This window comes from Mirounga angustirostris, unplaced genomic scaffold (genome assembly GCF_029215605.1).
Source record: "Mirounga angustirostris isolate CCGP_5_RB_7025 unplaced genomic scaffold, mMirAng1.0.hap1 SCAF_3, whole genome shotgun sequence".
Lineage (NCBI taxonomy): Eukaryota > Metazoa > Chordata > Mammalia > Carnivora > Phocidae > Mirounga > Mirounga angustirostris.
This window is the reverse complement of record NW_026991711.1, coordinates 184,087,838-184,105,457: the sequence shown is the minus strand read 5'-3', so window position 1 is coordinate 184,105,457 and position 17,620 is coordinate 184,087,838. Positions and strand designations below refer to the sequence as shown.

The window sequence follows — 17,620 nt, the reverse complement described above, 5'->3', positions numbered from 1 at the left end:
AGGGGATTACAGAAGGCAGGCATGGAAGGTATTAGAGCGGCCTATGTTTGACTCTCTTCTGGACACACATCAGTTTGTATTTCATCACGCACTTGAACTCAAGCATAACTGAGTGACCATTGGGCCAAGAAAATGTGAAAAGACACGGTGTGGATCTCTTTTGGACAAAAAAACGTTCAGACCCAGTATGTGGCTCACCACATCTTTTTATTCTGCCTCCACAATTGTGAAAGCTGGGATAGAAGTGGTTTGTGCCCCTGAATCTCTCAGTAACAACCATAAACAGAGCCCTCTTGTTGATCTACGATGGCCAGTTAGCATGAGTGAGAACTTTGGTGTTTAAAAGCCTATCCCAACTGATGGAAACTTTTCTTGAGGCACTCACAAACTAGTAGGGAGACAACATGAAGCCAGAGGCCAGAAATATACTGGGCATAACCAAGTAAGTGCTCAAGGTTCGAAGAAAGTAAGACATGATAATCTATCTGCCCCTCCATCTTTCTCCTATTCCCATTTCATTCTGGTTTCCATACTTGAATACTGTCAGTTTTCCAGTGTTAACGGAAACTCCCACTAGCCTTGGACAGGCCACATCTAAATGGATTCGTCTATAAGACTGGAAAAATATGAAATCAAAAAAATTTCTTAATTTTGTGTATGTGAGAATACAGTCTGAAACCGAGCCCTAACGTTTTGACGAATCAAGAACATTTGCAGCAGAGAAAATTATTTTCTGTTTCATATATGTTCATTTTCTTATTGAACATTTTCAAAATAAGGAACTTCCATAGGTGGTAATAATATCAATACAACAGGAAAACATACTTTTTATAAAATGGATATTCTTGTTTTTACTTTTTATAAGGCATACTAGTAAAATGTAAATTAAGGAAACATATCCTAAACCCATCCTTTTCCTCCTTTTTTCCTTTTTTTTTTTTTTTAGTTTTCATCTCTTTATTTTCTTGCATAAATGTATCTAACAGAAACTACAGCTTTTTTTCCCCACCTTCCTTCCCCTATGGAGCCAGGGAGAGTGACCTTTATCTGCATTATTACGTGGGTCACAAGGGCAAGTTTGACCTCAGATTCCTGTAGTTTCAGTTCCCACCTGATGAGAAATCGAGATGTGTCATCTATTGCAATTACACAAATGATGTCATGATCGGGCTTATGTACATCAAAGTGCGATGGAGATATTGAGGAGAATAATTGTTGGCAGCATGATAACCAGAAAGGATGATGCTCTGTGGCCTCCTCCTGATAGGGTGGGCTGGCAGGAGTTTGAAATTGTCATTGGAGATGAACACGTTTCTTTAACAACATCAAAAATTGGCTGTCTTATTGATGTCACTCAATCCAAGGGTCCAGAAGGCTTACAGGTATTTTATTATCTTGCCCAGGACCTGAAGTGTTTTGTCTTCAGTCTTACTGGATTACATTTCCAGATTAAGCCAGTGTAGATTGACTATTGAGGTGGACACAAGGGGAGTGGGTGGGAGTAGCTGTTTTTAATAACCATTATCAGGAAATTTTTGTGTATATCAGGGCAATTTTTTTATAAACTATAAATAGTTGTTGTTAATAAATATATAACAAACTGAAAAAAAAAAAAGAAATCCAACTTACTTCCTGTAACAGTTCTCATAATAATGCCCTGCCCTGCCCTACTGGATGGACTCTGAACTTCCTGCAGTTATTTTTCATAAGTTCTAGACTCTAACCAGAAGGCTCAGGATAAAAGGCAAGACAGTGCCATGCCAGGAGCCACTTTGACAAGGGTTTCTCACTGAACCAGGGGGTGACCATGACCTGCTGTGAAGGGTGGACATCCTGCAATGGATTCAGCTTGCTTGTTCTACTTCTATTGGGAATAGTTCTCAATGCAATCCCTCTAATTGTCAACTTTGTGGATGGAGGCCAATTTTTTCACAACCCCATCTCTTGCTTTGAGTGGTTGTTCCCAGGGATTATAGGAGCAGGTCTGATGGTGAGTAACATTTATTTGGCTTGATTTGGAGAAAGGACTGCCTATTTTACCAAAATCCTAAACACCATCTTTCAGCTTTACAGTGGACTATGTCTTGGCTCAGGATACTGTCAGGAGCAGTGGAATGGTATTAATTTATACCCTCATCAGTGAAGAATGACAATTTAAATAAACTGTGGTATGGACTAGGGAGTTTGGGCAAAAAAATTAATAATTTGATAAAAGTTGGTTGGATTGTTACCTATCCTATTTCTTCACAGGTGTTATGCCGTTCTTCTAAGCTTTAAAGTTAGTGTTCAAGGTGTTTTGAATCCCTTCCCTCAGCTTTCCTTTGCCAATACTAGTCTCTAAGTATTCACTCCAGGAATACGGGAGTGGTAAGTGGTACCTAAGGGAGTCTGGTTAATGTCCGAGAAATGAGCTTTTGTTTGAACCTGTGTGCATTTCAGTGGTGATGAGTTACCGCTGCTGGTCTTAGCCCAGACTTTATGAAAACGCTCTTGGGTCATTACATGTTAAACTTTAGATAAAAATTTGTCCTTACACAAAGTTATTTGTTTTTAAAATCAGTACTTTTTAATGAAAACAACTTGACCAAAAATCTGTCACAGAATTTTGAGACCCATTAAAACAAAAGTTTAATGAGAAAAAAAAAAATTGTCCTTTGGCTGGCACACTGGATTTGAGACCACATTGGCCCCAAAAAGCCATTTTAGGAAGCATTCCCCAAAAGTCGATGGTTTCTTTCCCTCTAACATCGTGAGCAATCTATTCACCTTGCTTTAGGCAGAGGGGCTGTTTCTTCAAACAACCCTGAGAGTTCCCTTCCAGGCTGAGAGAAAGTGATCAACAGTGCTCAGCCCTGATGCAACTGCCAATCCTTGTGTCTGCTTTCTGCCCTTCTAGAAGCTTCTCTCCACTTAAATAGCATGAGCTTCCTTGCATCTTGCTTAGACCAAAAGACAGGAGCAGCTCACCAAGTCTAACCAATGAGGGCAATTTCCACGAGGCCCCAAAAGTACCTCAGTTAAAACAATCCATTTAGAATAAGTCACGTCTTTTTAACTATAAATTGGCTCTACTACAAAACCTGTCTCAGTTAAAAACAATTTCTTGCTTGCATTAATGGAGCCTGAGTTGGTGATTGTACACACCTACATTCCATGTGTGTTTATGTTGGTGGGGGGAGGGGAGGAAGGGGAGGGGGTGAAGACAGAGAAGGGCGCACAGAGAGTACTCTTAAGTGCCAGCTACTGGGTTTACACTATCTCATTTCATCTAATAATCTGGCTAAGCAGATATTACCATTTGTATTTTAACAGATCAGCAAACAGAAGGTTAGGACTGTTAACAAGGCGCATAGTAGGTGTGAAACTCAATTCCAGATTTATCTGATTCCAAAGCTCTGTTTTCCACCAGTATTAGCACCATAATCCTCAACAGCTGTCTCCAGTTGACAGAGGGGAAAGATAAAATCCATAACCTAATCCATAAATTTAAGTGGCCAGGAAACAGAAGCATAGAAAGGTGAAATAAATCTGCAAAACAGTTCCAGAAAATCTGGACTTCTTGGTTCTAGGACTAGGTTTACTTTATCATCCTCAGTAAATATTAATGAAGACCCGGAATCACATGCGGGATCTCTATTACACAGTACTGTAGAAGGTCATCAAGGCAGCAAACTACCTGAAAATTTCAATAGGCGTTTTATAGACTGAGCCTCAAACTATAGACTAGGCTCACAAGCAGACTGGTAAGTGATAGAAGGGCTGAGTACAGATACATCTTCATGCTCCTTGGCTATAAATAGAATGTGAAAGAATATCTTTTTCAAAGGGATTCATTCAAAATATTGAACTCTTCATATACTTGTAAACATGCAGAAAAGTTAATAAGGAAGCATTCACTACCTGTGAGAGTACTCTTGTCATAGCTCTTGAAATCTTTCTAAAATTGCTGCGGCATTTTAAATTTTCTTCAAAAGCAGGGGATTTTGCAGGAAGTGGCTAATAATAACTATGGAATTCATTATTGATTACTTCATAAAATACACATTCATTTTATGGTTTTATGATTTAGTGAAAAGAGAAGTGAACATTTTCATCCTTTGAAACCATGACTAAGAGTAGATATTACATAATTATCTACAATCATTGTCTGCTAAGTAGAAAAATCAATACATGTTTTTTTTTTTTTTCAGGTACTAAAAAGAAAGACTTGAAATGTTTCCTCTAAAAAATATAAAGGACACTTTATTTTTATGTGAGATCAGTTGGAAGTCCGATCTTAATCATGCTTATTCATTGAGTGTGCTTATTACATAACGATAATTTATCAGTTACTAAAGTCTTAACAAATTGTTGAACGTTAACCAAATTAGAAGATATTATGTACAGCAAGAATTCTCAAAATGTAGTTTTTATATTTATGATGAACTACGGCTTTGTGTGTTACTCTCATGTTCAAGTACTTAGAAAAATCCCAAAAGTTGCATTCTGTCCAAGTTTTAATGATCTAAAAGCTTTCTATTACTTCATTTGTAAAATTGTTTACTACCTTACTTCTAAAGCTGGATAAAAGTATGGGTTTCTATTAAAAAAAATGAACAAGTATTGTTCAACAAAAGTAGTATACTTTTTTATAAAAACAAATGTCTATCAAGATTTTTAATTTCACAAAAACTCATGCATTCAAGCGTGCTTAAGAATTGAAGAGAAAGAGTATTTTCCTAATTACTCATTTTCACAGGAGATTATCTGGAAGATTTATTATAATTCAGTTACATATGCACACACATACTTTCATATTTTACTGTCCAGGGGTGCCTGTCTCAGTCGGTGGAGGGTGCAACTTGATCTCTAGGTTGTGGGTTCGAGCCCCATGGTGGGTATAAAAATGACTTAAAAAAAATAAAATAAAATCACATTTTATTGTCCATCTTATAAAGAGCCCCTCCAACTTCCAAAACTTTGAATGGACAAAATGGTTGAAATACAGTGAATTATCACGTTACCTATAATGATGGAATAAAGATGTGTTAAGATGTCATGAAGTCAACTGGGTGAGGATTCATATATTGCAAGCCATTATTACTTTATAAAACACCTTTGCAAGGGAGAAGAACTACAAAAGTAAATGTTCAGCATTTCTGAGATAAATTAATCCTCCAGAAAGTTAAAGTTTTATTTACATCAATAAGGAAAATGGAATGATTTATCCATTTAAACTGTAGCTTAATGTTGTTCCACCTTTAACGGACTCATTACATTTCTAAATCAGGGGTTGGGAAATTTTTTCTATAAAGAGCCAGATAGTGAGTATTTGCAGCTTTGCAATCCAGTCTCTCTCTCAACTATTCAACTGTACCATTGATGTGTGAAAACAGCCATGCACAATTAAGTGAATGGGCATGGTTGTATTCAAATAAAACTTTATTTATAAAAAAAAGAGATGGTGGGCCACAGTTTGCCAGTTTCTGTTCTAAATTATTTGTTCCTTAAATTCAGAAGATAGTATAGCTTATGAGTACAACAAAGGAAGCTTAGCCCATGAATGCTAACACCTATTTGGAAGCTAAAATTTATTTTTCCTTTTCTTCTGGGCTCTTAAGCTATGCCCCAGAGTGGCTGGGTTGTCATACATACCTGTGCCCCCTGAATTATAAGAGTGTTGGTGTTCAAGGCACTATATAAGCAAAACTTGATAACAATACTCTTCTCTACAAGTGACATGGAGTCAGCACACGGTCAGAACGGGGTGAAGTTTGTCAGGGAAGCTGCCTTGTAAGCTGCAGATCTTAGACCTGTTCTAAAAGAACAAAGGTGGATGTGGGCTTGAAAAGAAGCATCAGGGAAAGAGCAGTAAGGAGGACGATGAGATGAATCAGGTGGTGGTGTGGGGGCGGCGGGGGCGGGGGGGAAGGATGAGAATGAATAGACTCTATGGAGGAAGAGAGAACTGTCAGAATTGGCCAGTGTAGAGTCATGGTTGAAAGTCTGGGCTCTGGACCCCAAATGCCTAGCTTTGGATCCCCACTCATCCACTTTCTAAGGTCAGTAACTCAAACTTGCTGTGTCTCAGTTTTTTCCTTGGTAAAACTGGGAGTAATACTAGCGCCTACCTCATGGGATTGTTATGAGGCTGGAATGAACTGAACCATGTTCAACACCTACAACAGTACCTGGCCTGTTGTTAGAACTCAATAAAACATTAGAAAACAAGAGTGGGAAGAAGAGAGAACTGCTTTAGGGAAGTAGTACTGAGAGAGCAGAAAAAGCTCACGGCTAAAATTTCTACAGTGGAAGGAAATGATTTACATTTCACTCTTCAATGATACAAAACTTTTTCCAGTAAGAATTTCTAGTCATGGCTACTGACTAGATATTACTCAAAATTGAAACCTAATCCTGAGAATGAGGCATCATTTCTCACAGTTTTCCTCAGCAATGTGCCTCTCCCTTGACATAGAAGGCTCTATATGCAGGATTCCCAAAAAGTGAGCTCACGACCTTTCATGGATCCATGAGCAGAAAGGAGAACGTGGAACCAAAAATAATTCTCCGGTCATAAGCTTGGTGACAGGCGAGATGGTGGTGACCCTCTCTAAACCAGGGGTTGGGAAATTTTTTCCCAAAAAATTTTCCCAAAATCAGGGGGTAGGAGGGAAGTTAGGCAGTGGGAGAGGGTGGGAACAGAATTCTTAGTTCCCAACTGCCAACCAAACAATTCCTTTTCTGGATGCTTGCCAGATTAATTTATACAGTTTTTGGGAAATTGGGTAAGTGGTCATAGATTATAGTAACTTAAAAAAAAAAAGGAAGAGGAAGAAAGAAAAAAGAAAAAAAAAGAATTTTGGATGGTGCAAACAATTCTTTCAGAAACATTCCTTCCAAAACAATGAATAACTAACTCATTCTAATCCATTTAAAATCCAAGTCTCTCTAAAGATGAGAGTAAGAATGTAGATGGAAGAGTTTGAAGCTGTTATCCTGAGAGGTCCCAGCCCTCCCCCACTTTAATCTTTGTGGTTGAAATGGGGATCCCAAAGTGCAGGAGATCAAGGGATATTGCCAAATTTCCCCTTTTGTTCTCTTGAGCCCTGATTTCCCACAACTGTGGGAGGTGGTGATGAGTGCTTTTTCCATCTGATGAGAAGTAATCACATTCATCGTTCCTGTTGATGTGATTTCCAGGCCATTCCAGCAACAACAATGTCCTTGGCAGCAAGAAAAAGAGCGAGCTGCAACAACAGAACTGGAGTGAGTATGGTGCCATCCCCCGGAGCCAGAGCACAAGAAGAGTTGGTGACTGATGAGTCATCAGTATCTGCCCAGTCAGTGGCAGGACCACAGCCATAGAAACGTGCAATTTACAACGATTCCATGATATTATGGAAAGTGTGAAGTTTTTCTTTTTTCTTTTTGTCCCCATAAGAATTTAGCTTTGGAGTCAGTCTTCAGACCTTTCCTCAATCTCCAGTTTCACTACCTAAAGGTTTTCAAAGAAAGGAGATTTGGAAGGCACACCCAGAGCTGTAATCAGTTTCATAATTCTTGAATACTTGTTATTTTCGTGATGTGTATAAAGACTTCGGGAAAGTGTACCCTCAATTCTATGAAAGATGGCTTTGCTAGGATCAGAATAATTTGTCCTTATCCAGTTAAAGGAGACAATGGTTATTTTTTTCAAACATTTACTGTGCACCCATTATGTATAAAATTGTAACTAAGTTAAAAGTGAAGGAAGTGAATATTTGTTAACCTTCTGTTACTATGCTCAGAACACTTCCAACTCTACAACCTTATTTAATTCTCTCAAAACCACTAAGTGGGAAATATTATGGTCTCTGTTTCATTGGCTGAGAAATTGATCCTCAGAGAAAGCAAATAATTTGCCAGGGTAGTGCAGCTGGTAAGTAGGTGAATTTTTATCCAAATCTATCAGACTCCAAAATTCACAATCTTTACACTATTTATGCCATGGCCATTGTTATTAAGTAACACTGAGGACTCTAATAATTCTCTAAGGGCGGGGGGTAGATCAATAAACAAGCAGTCATAGTAAATATTCCTGGCTGAGCTTGAGGTTTGAAAACGATGGTGCTCAGCCTTAGGAGAACATTAGAATCACCCAGAATGATCTTAAAAATATCAATGCCTGGTGGCCCCCAGAGATTCAGTATTTTTCAAAAGCACCCCAGGTGATTCCAATGCAACCCCAGGGGGGAGACCCAGTGTTTAAAAGCGTGCATATTTATATCTGTATTACATATTTATATTTTTAAAAATTACCCTTTTCTGACATTTGATATTTATCTAGGATTATAATTACTTTGCTAATTGTTGATAGTCCATCTTTGTTCCTGATACACCATAGATACTTGGAAGATACACGGTATGACTTAAACACCAAACTTTTACTGTGCACCCATTATGTATAAAATTATAACTAAGTTAAAAGTAAAGGAAGTGAATATTTAACCTTCTGTTACTATGCTCAGAACACTTCCAACTCTACAACCTTATTTAATTCTCTCAAAACCACTAAGATAACTAATGATAACTATGATAACTAATATCAATAAATTTAGTTTTCAGTTTCCCCTCTCTGGCACTTTTCTTTTTAAATTATAATTTGCAGTTTGACTTTGTCTTACTTCTATATTCTACTTACATTCTTGAGAAAGACATCTTGAGATATTTCTAATCCCTGAACTCTAAAATATCAGAACACTTCCCTAAATTTTTGTCTCAAATCGTATTTCCATTAAGAATCTTTTCCCCCCACATGTCTTTAATGACAAGTCATCTTTTCAACGATCACTTAGGTTTTTTCTGTCCTTGGAGGGCCGTATGTTGAAAATAAGCAAGACACCTTTTCATGCAGGTGTGGGGCTTAACTCAGCAGGATTTTCTTCCCCAAACCAACCTTGAAAATCATTGGAATTCATGCTTCAGCAACATTACAGATTATTATGTGCCAAGGAGCTACAGGAACTCTGGAGTGCCAAGGGCGGGGGGTGCTATATAATACAGCTCATGCTCTATTAATAATAGTGGTGCTGGCTATTTATTTAAAATTTCCAGCTTATATTGATTATATGCAATAAAGTGTTCCTAGGCACTTTTCTCACTTTGTGGCAGTCATGGAGAGACTGATGTTTAAGTCATATTATGTATCTTCCAAGTCTAGAAAAGACCAAGACATCATAAAGGTGATAAAGGCTAGATCTTAAGGTGGAAGATGGGGTCACTAAGGTTTATCTCCTGTATTAACTGTTCCAACTATTTCCTGTACTTTAACTGTTCCTTGCTCCTTCCCTTTGTCCAATTCTTGGTTTTGTTTCCACATGCTTTGGTTTTGCGGAGTCATTTACATGAACCCCCACAGGATCAGTTCTAAAGCCAGGCCCCTTTGTAGTGATAAGAAGTTAGAAATAATAAATGACCAAAATATAAATAGTGCACTTCTTGATGAGCAAATTAACTGGCACAGTCCACAGTAGCGTGGAAGAATCTGGATTTGAATTAGACCCCAAGTCCATCATTCTGCGCTTTCAGCTCGATGAATTCTGGTGTAGTGATTAAAATCTGAGCACTAGCATTTCTCAGCTGTGAGATTCTGACAAGTTTGCCAACCTCCCTGAATTATATTTTTCTCATCCATAAAGTGGGAATAATAGTATCTATCTCTTGGGGTTATTGAAAGGGTTAAATGAGATAATATATGTAAAGCCCAATATCCCACAACATGCATAAGGTACATAAGGAAGCCACTTCTTCTGCCTACTCATTTAAGCCAGGTCTCCTAAACCCTCTGGAAGTGGTAGTATTATTGCATCCAAGGAAAAGGACAAGTATTCCTTCATCTCTGCAGATTTTAAGTCATAATTATCATTGACTAACAACTTCGCTGAAGCAACATAGAGCTTTTTTTTGGAAAGCATACACATATACCAACATTCACTTGGGCCATAACATTTCCTACTGGCAAATTCCATGCTTTTTTTCTGCTTTCTCTGACTCTCTTTCATGAAATGAAAGGTGCTTAAAGGCTTACAATCTTTCTCCCTAACACAATATAGTTCTCCATCAGGGGCAGTTCTGCCCCCCAGAGGGACATTCAGCAGTGTCCGGGACACATTTGGTTGTCAACAGTTTGGAGGGGTGGAGGGACTGCTACTGGTATCTAGTGGGTAGAGACCAGGGATGCTGCCAAACATCCCAGAATATACAGGAAAGGCCCCAAAACAAAATGCCCAATGTCAGCAGTGCTGAGGTTGAGAAACTCCGCTTAACACTACACTATTGATTGATCCCTGCAGAATGGGGACCACTAGCCACTCACAGCATCAGGGCCAAATCTGGATGAAAGAGTTGGGAGTCAGAAGATCAGACACCAAAATGTGGGTGGTTAGGATCTAGTCCAGGTTCTGTGGAGTAGGAAGTACACAGAATGGGGAGGAGGTACCAGATGTGAGTGGTCTCTCGAAACAGACAAGACTCAGGTATATAAAGGTGCAGATTTTCTGGAGACAGTAGCAAGCCCAACAATCTTTTAATAAGTCTAATCAAATGGCAGAGACTTTGCCCTCCTTGTTCTTTGATAATTCAGACCTAATCAAATGGAGATCTTAAGACCTAGGACCACGGGGGCACTGGAGACCAGCAGCAGTTGATCAGAAGCCTGCACCTGCTGCTGAGTCTCGAAACAGACCAGGAACACGTAAGAACGTGTGCCAAATCTCCTCCTTTATTTTCCAGATGCTTCTGTCATCACTTCTGAATGTAATCACGGTCATTGGTGCTGTGTATTGCATGTTGGTATCTATCCGGGCTCTCTCGGAAGGTCCTCTCATTTGTAACTCTCAAGAGAACAGCACTTCCAGTTGTGAATTTTCATTCAATAACTTGACGTGAGTATCCTGATTTTCACAGATTGTCTTACATGCTGCAGCTAGTTCCATGAGAATAGTGTGGTGCTGACACGGAGCCATGCTGTGCTTTGATGGAATGAGTGGAACACAGGTTCTTAGGGATTTAGCACCTTAATGACACTTGGTACAATCCCACAGAAATGGAGGAAACACTCAGAATGGTTTGGGGGGGGGCGGGCAGGAAGGGCAGGAATCTTGTCCAAAAGGAGTACTTGACTCAGATGGCTTATCCCATGGCTGCGTGTGTGTCTGTGTCTAAAGAATTTCTAGAAATATACACCAGAAACTTAACTTTTATCCTTGAAGAATGGCCACGGGGGACGCCCTGGGGAAGTGAAGGGAGCACTAAATTTCTACACTTCCGAACTAACTCAGGTTCTCAGTCCTAATCATGTGTTACCTTTATAATTTAAAAAAATGGAATAAAAACGCAATACATAAAATCTAGAGCCTTACTTATAAGCTCTAAAAGAAACAAAAGCAGTTGATGGATTCATGCAGAAGTACTATAAATATACTGCAGGCATGGGAATGGATCAAGGTTAACTCATATAGTGACAGTATTGAGGAGTTACTTGTAAGTGGCTCATTTCAGACTTGTCACATGGTTCTGTGCCTGAATCTAGGCACAATCTGTAAAACTGGAAGAAAAAAACAATCTGACTCTTGGTTATCTGTATGTTGCTCAGTTTGGATAAGAACCAGAATTCGCTTTTATAATTACATGAAAAAAAAAAATCCCCCTCCTTTTCTCTTGCTACCTTAAGAAAGAAAAATCTCTCAAAATTTGCATGCTGCAGTTGTTGTGACTCAAAATTAAAAAAAAAAATCCCTTTCCTAGTAGATCTATAGTTTAAAATAAGACATTTCAAGCACAGATGCTCTACACATTTGGTCCTTAGGAGAGAATAACTCACCAGGCACCAGGCTAAGCTCTGGAGATAAGAGCCACTGCAACTGGGGAGACATAGTAACGCAGTTACAAGACGGATCCTATGCTTGCGGCAAACTGCAAAAAGCATACTCCCATTCCATGTGTTGAAGATACTGTTGTCTTCCCAGGATAAATGTCAGTTGTTGGTATCCAGAAATGCAAACTCTCTAAGAATACTTAGCCTTACTCTAGAAAAACCGGGGGGAAAATCATCTTAGGGCAGACGGTGTTTGGGCTAGAAGTCTCTCATTTTCCATACCTTGTTACAATGGGTACAAATTCCTTTAATCAGACATTTTTTAACATGCCTTTTGTCAGTAAAAGTTGTATAGCCAGTTTAAGAGCAGATGCAACACTGCAGTTTTGTACTAAGAATTGAGTTCCATGCAAGGGCGGGGGGGGGGGGGCTCCTTAATTTACCTGTCTTTAGCAAGTAGAGGACCGCCTGTATAATTAGGTTGAATCATGTGAGATTAAGAATATTCGACCATTTCTGACATAGAAAATTTCACATGGTTCAACCCAAGAGTAGGTACTATAGAAATGCTGGTTAGAGGATGGACAGATACTCAATAATAAGTTTTGTAGCTGTCAGAGTATATGGATAGATGATCAGAAACCCAGATCTTAGCTATAGCTTCTGGGCACAGTATTTCAAAGGACTTGCTGTTTTAGTATACTTGCCCTTTTCTGGGCACGATGATGCATTCTTTTCATGGTAAGTGATATTCCTGAAAATCTTATATCGTTTCTTTCATTTCAGTGACATTCATCCAGAATCCTTCAATCTGCAGTGGTTCTTTAGTGAGTCTTGCCTCGCTCCTACTGATTTCAGTAATCTCACCATCGATGGCTTCATGGCCAGTGACTGGAGAAAATATACCTTGCACTTCAATTCTAAAGAAAACAAAGACAGGGTGATCCATTTCTCAGTGTTTTTAGGCCTACTACTTGTGGGGATTCTGGAGCTCCTGTTTGGGCTCAGTCAGATGGTCATCGGTTTCCTTGGCTGTCTGTGTGGAGTCACTAAGCGGAGAAGTAGAATTGTATAGTTTCGTGGTAATAAAATGGAAATATTAGCAGTTTTGAATCATTTGAGAATTGCATTTAAAAGACATTCTTTGGGGCGCCTGGGTGGCTTAGGTCTTGATCCTGGGGGGAGGGGTGCTGCTCAGCGGGGAGCCTTCTCCTCCCTCTGGTTTGTGCTCTCTCAAATAAATAAATAAAATCTTAAAAAAAAAAAAAGACACTCTTGTAGAATTTCAAAAATGGAACACTGTCTAGAAAGCCGTATGAGTCTCTTTACACCAAAAATCATCTTTGAGGTGATTAAAAAAAAATCAGCCTTTCATGTATTAAAGCAAAAACAATCATCAGTGGTTGACTTTGGGGAAAGGTGGAGAGGAGTTTTCAATTTGTTTTGTATCTTTTGGTACTTCTGTAATATTCAAATTTTGTAATTCTATATTCTTGTGTGTGGAGGGAGAAGGGAGGGAGGGGGAAAGGAGAAGGAAGACGGGGAGGAAGAGAGGACAGGAAGGAACAGAAGTTATCCTGGAAGTGAAAATATGGAACTTCTTTATGGTATTTCTTTATACTTAAAAAAAGAAAAAAGAATAAACAGATAACCTGAATGGTTTTAGACCTAATTTCCAGCTTATAGGCAATCTGGGGAAGAGGACATAGACAAATCCAAAAGGTGGGGCAGTAAGCAGACAATAGCCCCGTTTTCAACAAGAAAATATATAGGAAAAATAAAAGGTGGGGCGGGCTGAGGGAATTAATCCAGATTAAGAGAACAAAGAGACAGGATTCAATGAAAGGTGTTCTGTAGACTCATTTCATTGGGGGATAACTGGGGAGACTTGCACAAGGATTGGTTTAGGGGGATGCCTGGCTGGCTCAGTCAGTGGAGTTTTTGACTCTTGATTTCTGAGTCATGAGTTCAAGCCCCATGTTGGGCGTAGAGCCTACTTAAACAGACAGGGGAAGGAAGGAAGGAAGGAAGGAGGGAAGGAGGGAAGAAGGGAAGGAGGGAAGGAGGGAAAGAGGGAGGGAGGGAGGGAGGGAGGGAAGGAAGGAGATTGGTTTAAGTCATATCAAAGAATTACTGTTAACATTTTTAGTCCTGACAATGGCTTTATGGTTACACAGGAAAATGTTCTTATTTTTAAAGAAATGTGTATTTCTGTGTTTGGGGGGAAGTATGTTTTTAAAATACTTCACTCAAAAAATGAAGCTATGGAAAAATGTTGTATTTAGGTGACAGGTATATGGCAATCCATTACACTCTTCTATTTTCCTGTTTGCATTCTTCCACAATTAAAAAAAATAAATGCCTCGAAACAAAAAAGCCAGCCTTTCCAAAGCTGCTTTCTACACATGCCAATCTTTAAAAGACAGGGTAACAAAACCATGCATTTACCATATTAAAATGTTTTATAAAACAGACAAAACTGAAAATCCAATTTTTTTTTTAAAGATTTTAAAGATTTTTTTTAAAAGATTTTATTTATTTATTTGAGAGAGAGAGAATGAGAGAGAGCACATGAGAGGGGGGAGGGTCAGAGGGAGAAGCAGACTCCCTGCCGAGCAGGGAGCCCGATGCGGGACTCAATCCAGGGACTCCAGGATCATGACCTGAGCTGAAGGCAGTTGCTTAACCAACTGAGCCACCCAGGCGCCCTGAAAATCCAATTTTCTGAATGTGATCATTCCTGCATTTTATTTCAATTGTTTATGTTTTCTGGGCTTAAGTTCTAGAAATAATTTTCAATACCTATATAGCCACTCCCCTCAAAATTAGTAACATCAAGGACACAGAGGCATTTTTTGCTGAATCCATTTGCTGTATAAAGACCTTCCTATACTCCTTTATAGGCCTATTTATCCTTGAGGTCTAGCTTCAGTGTCTCTCACTTGAGAAAGCTTTCCCAGGGTGCAGGATTCCAACAAACTAAGTTAGCACTTACACAGACCACTGTTATCATACCTGTCACAATGTAACATAAATGTTTGTGTGTCCACTACTACCAGAAAATGTGAGAGAACAGGAACCACGTCCTTCTCATCCATTTATTCATCAGCTCTTTTAAAAAATTTTATTTAAATTCGAGTTAATGTATAAGTGTATTATTAGTTTCAGAGGTAGAATTTAGTGATTCATCAATTGCATAGAACACCCAGTGCTCATTACATCACGTGCCCTCCTTAATGCCCACCACCCAGTTACCCCATCTCCCCGCCCCCTCCCCTCCAGCAACCCTCAGTTTGTTCCCTATAGTTAAAAATCTCCTTTGGTTTGCCTCCCACTCTATTTTTATTCTATTTTTCCTCCCTTCTTCTATGTTCATCTGTTTTGTTTCTTAAATCCCACATGAGTGAAATCTTATGCTATTTGTCTTTCTCTGATTTATTTAGCTTAGCATAATACCTTCTAGTTCCATCCATGTCGCTGCAACTGGCAAGATTTCATCCTTTTTGATGCCTGAGTAATATTCCATTGTATGTATATACCACATCTTCTTTATCCATTCATCTGTTGATGGACATTTGAGCTCTTTCTGTATTTTGGCTATTGTAGATAATACTGCTATAAACATTGGGGTGCACGTGCCCCTCTGAATTAGTATTTTTATATCCTTTGGGTGAATACCTAATAGTGCAATTGCTGGGTCATAGGGTAGTTCTATTTTTAACTTTTTGAGGAACCTGTTTTCCAGAGTGGCTGCACCAGCTTGCATTCCCACCAACAGTGTGGGAGGGTTCCCCTTTCTCCGCATCCCCGCCAACATCTGCTGTTTCCTGAGTTGCTAATTTTAGCCATTCTGACTGGTGTGAGGTGGTCTCTCATTGAGGTTTTGATTTGTATTGCCCTGATGCCGAGTGATGTTGAGCATTTTTTCATGTGTCTGTTAGCCATAGTTGTATGTCTTCTTTGGAGAAATGTCTGTTCCTGTCGTCTAGTTTTTAACTGGATTTTTTATTTTTGGGGTGTTAGGTCTGGTAAGTTCTTTATAGATTCTGGATACTAGACCTTTATCCAACGTCATTTGCAAATACCTTCTCTCATTCTGTTGGTTGCCATTTAGTTTTGTTGATTGTTTCCTTTGCTGTGCAGAAGCTTTTTATCCTGCTGACTTCCAATAGTTCATTTTTGCTTTTGTTTCCCTTGCCTCTGGAGATGTGTTAAGGAGTTGCCGTGGCTGAGGTCGAAGAGGTTGCTGCCTGTGTTCTCCTCTAGGATTTTGATGAATTCCTGTCTCACGTTTAGGTCTTTCATCCATTTTGAGTCTATTTTTGTGTGCAGTGTAAGGAAATGGTCCAGTTTCATTCTTTTGCTTGTGGCTGTCCAATTTTCCCAACACCATTTGCTGAAGAGACGGCCTTTTTTCCGCTAGATATTCCTTCCTGCTTTGTCGAAGGTTAGTTGACCATAGAGTTGAAGGTCCATTTCTGGGCTCTCTATTCTGTTCCACTGATCTATGTGTCTGTTTTTGTGCCAGTACCAGACTGTCTTGATGATTACAGCTTTGTAATACAGCTTAAAGTCTGGAATTGTGATGCCCCCAGCTTTGGTTTTCTTTTTCAACATTACTTTGGCTATTCGAGGTCTTTTCTGGTTTCATACAAATTTTAGAATTGTTTGTTCTATCTCTGTGAAAAATGCTGGTGTTATTTTGATAGGGATTGCATTAAATGTGTAGATTGCTTCGGGTAGTACAGACATTTATAGATATTTGTTCTTCCAATCCAGGAGCATGAAATGTTTTTCCATTTCTTTGTGTCTTCTTCAGTTTCTTTCTTAGGTGTTCTATAGTTGTCAGAGTACAGAATACTATTCCATTGTATGTATGTATCCACCCATCCACCCATCCATCCATCCCACATCTTCTTTATCCATTCATCAGTCGACAGACATCTGCACTCTTTCCATACTTTGGCTATTGTGGACATTACTGCTATAAACACTGGGGTGCAGGTACCCTTCGAATCACTATTTTGTATCCTTTGGATAAACACCTAGCAGTGCAATTGCTGGGTTGTAGTGTCCATCTTTAACTTTTTGAGGAACCCCTTGGTTGCTTCTTGTCCTTAGCAAGCAAGGTCTCTCCTCTGCCCAGTCCCCAGCCCCCACTCATCTCATCTCTCTGGCTAAGGCCTTTTCATCTTCAGACTTCAGCAAAACCATCAAGTTTTTCTGAGGGGCCTTCCCTAACCACCGAATAAAGATTTCCCTTCATTTTCTCCTTTTGCATTCTGCCGTTGATAGTACTCATCACAATGGCAACAGCACTTTTATTTGTGCTTGTTTCTTAAATTTTACTCTCCCCCCATAAGACCATAAGCTCCATGATTGCAGAGATGTTTCTTTTACTCACTCCTGGTATCCTCGGGGCCAAATACAGTGCCTGATACAGAGTAAGGTAATTATAAATATTTTGTTGAATTAATGAATCTTTTTTACTTAGCTTTTAGTGAGACTCAATGCTTACTGAATCAATGCCAAACTGCTAATAGCCATAAAATCAAAACACAAGTGAAACGAACATGACCGCTCATGGACTTGACTGAACAATACAAGGATCAGTGACGGTGCAACCACTCTTCTCATCACCTTGGAAACGGGTGAGATGATTCTGGTTCTCCACAAGGTCATGAAGAGACAGGAACCTAAGCCTCTCGTGTCAGAGGGCACAAGAGAGGTTGGCTGGCAGTAGCACAATCAGCTGAAGTGGCTGGTAAGTTATTTCTTTGCTTT

At 39.2% G+C, this 17,620-nt stretch overlaps 1 protein-coding gene and 1 pseudogene across 1 annotated transcript; both read left to right on the top strand.

Moving 5' to 3' along the window:
• Window positions 1–404: 404 nt before the first annotated feature.
• Window positions 405–1,463, top strand: LOC123838474 (protein mago nashi homolog; annotated as a pseudogene).
• Window positions 1,464–1,807: 344 nt separating this feature from the next.
• Window positions 1,808–12,997, top strand: TM4SF20 (transmembrane 4 L six family member 20). The gene is made up of 4 exons (XM_045867330.2): window positions 1,808–1,990; window positions 7,183–7,248; window positions 10,753–10,904; window positions 12,623–12,997. The coding sequence occupies exons 1-4, from the start codon at window positions 1,808–1,810 to the stop codon at window positions 12,909–12,911; spliced, it is 690 nt and encodes a 229-aa protein (XP_045723286.1). The 3' UTR covers window positions 12,912–12,997.
• The last annotated feature ends 4,623 nt before the right edge of the window (window positions 12,998–17,620 follow it).

Coding starts and splice junctions, on each gene's coding strand:
- TM4SF20 (XM_045867330.2), top strand. CDS start 1,808: ATGACCTGCTGTGAAGGGTGGACATCCTGCAATGGATTCAGCTTGCTT. Junction 1,991..7,182: donor TTATAGGAGCAGGTCTGATG/GTGAGTAACATT, acceptor TGTGATTTCCAG/GCCATTCCAGCAACAACAAT. Junction 7,249..10,752: donor GCTGCAACAACAGAACTGGA/GTGAGTATGGTG, acceptor TTTATTTTCCAG/ATGCTTCTGTCATCACTTCT.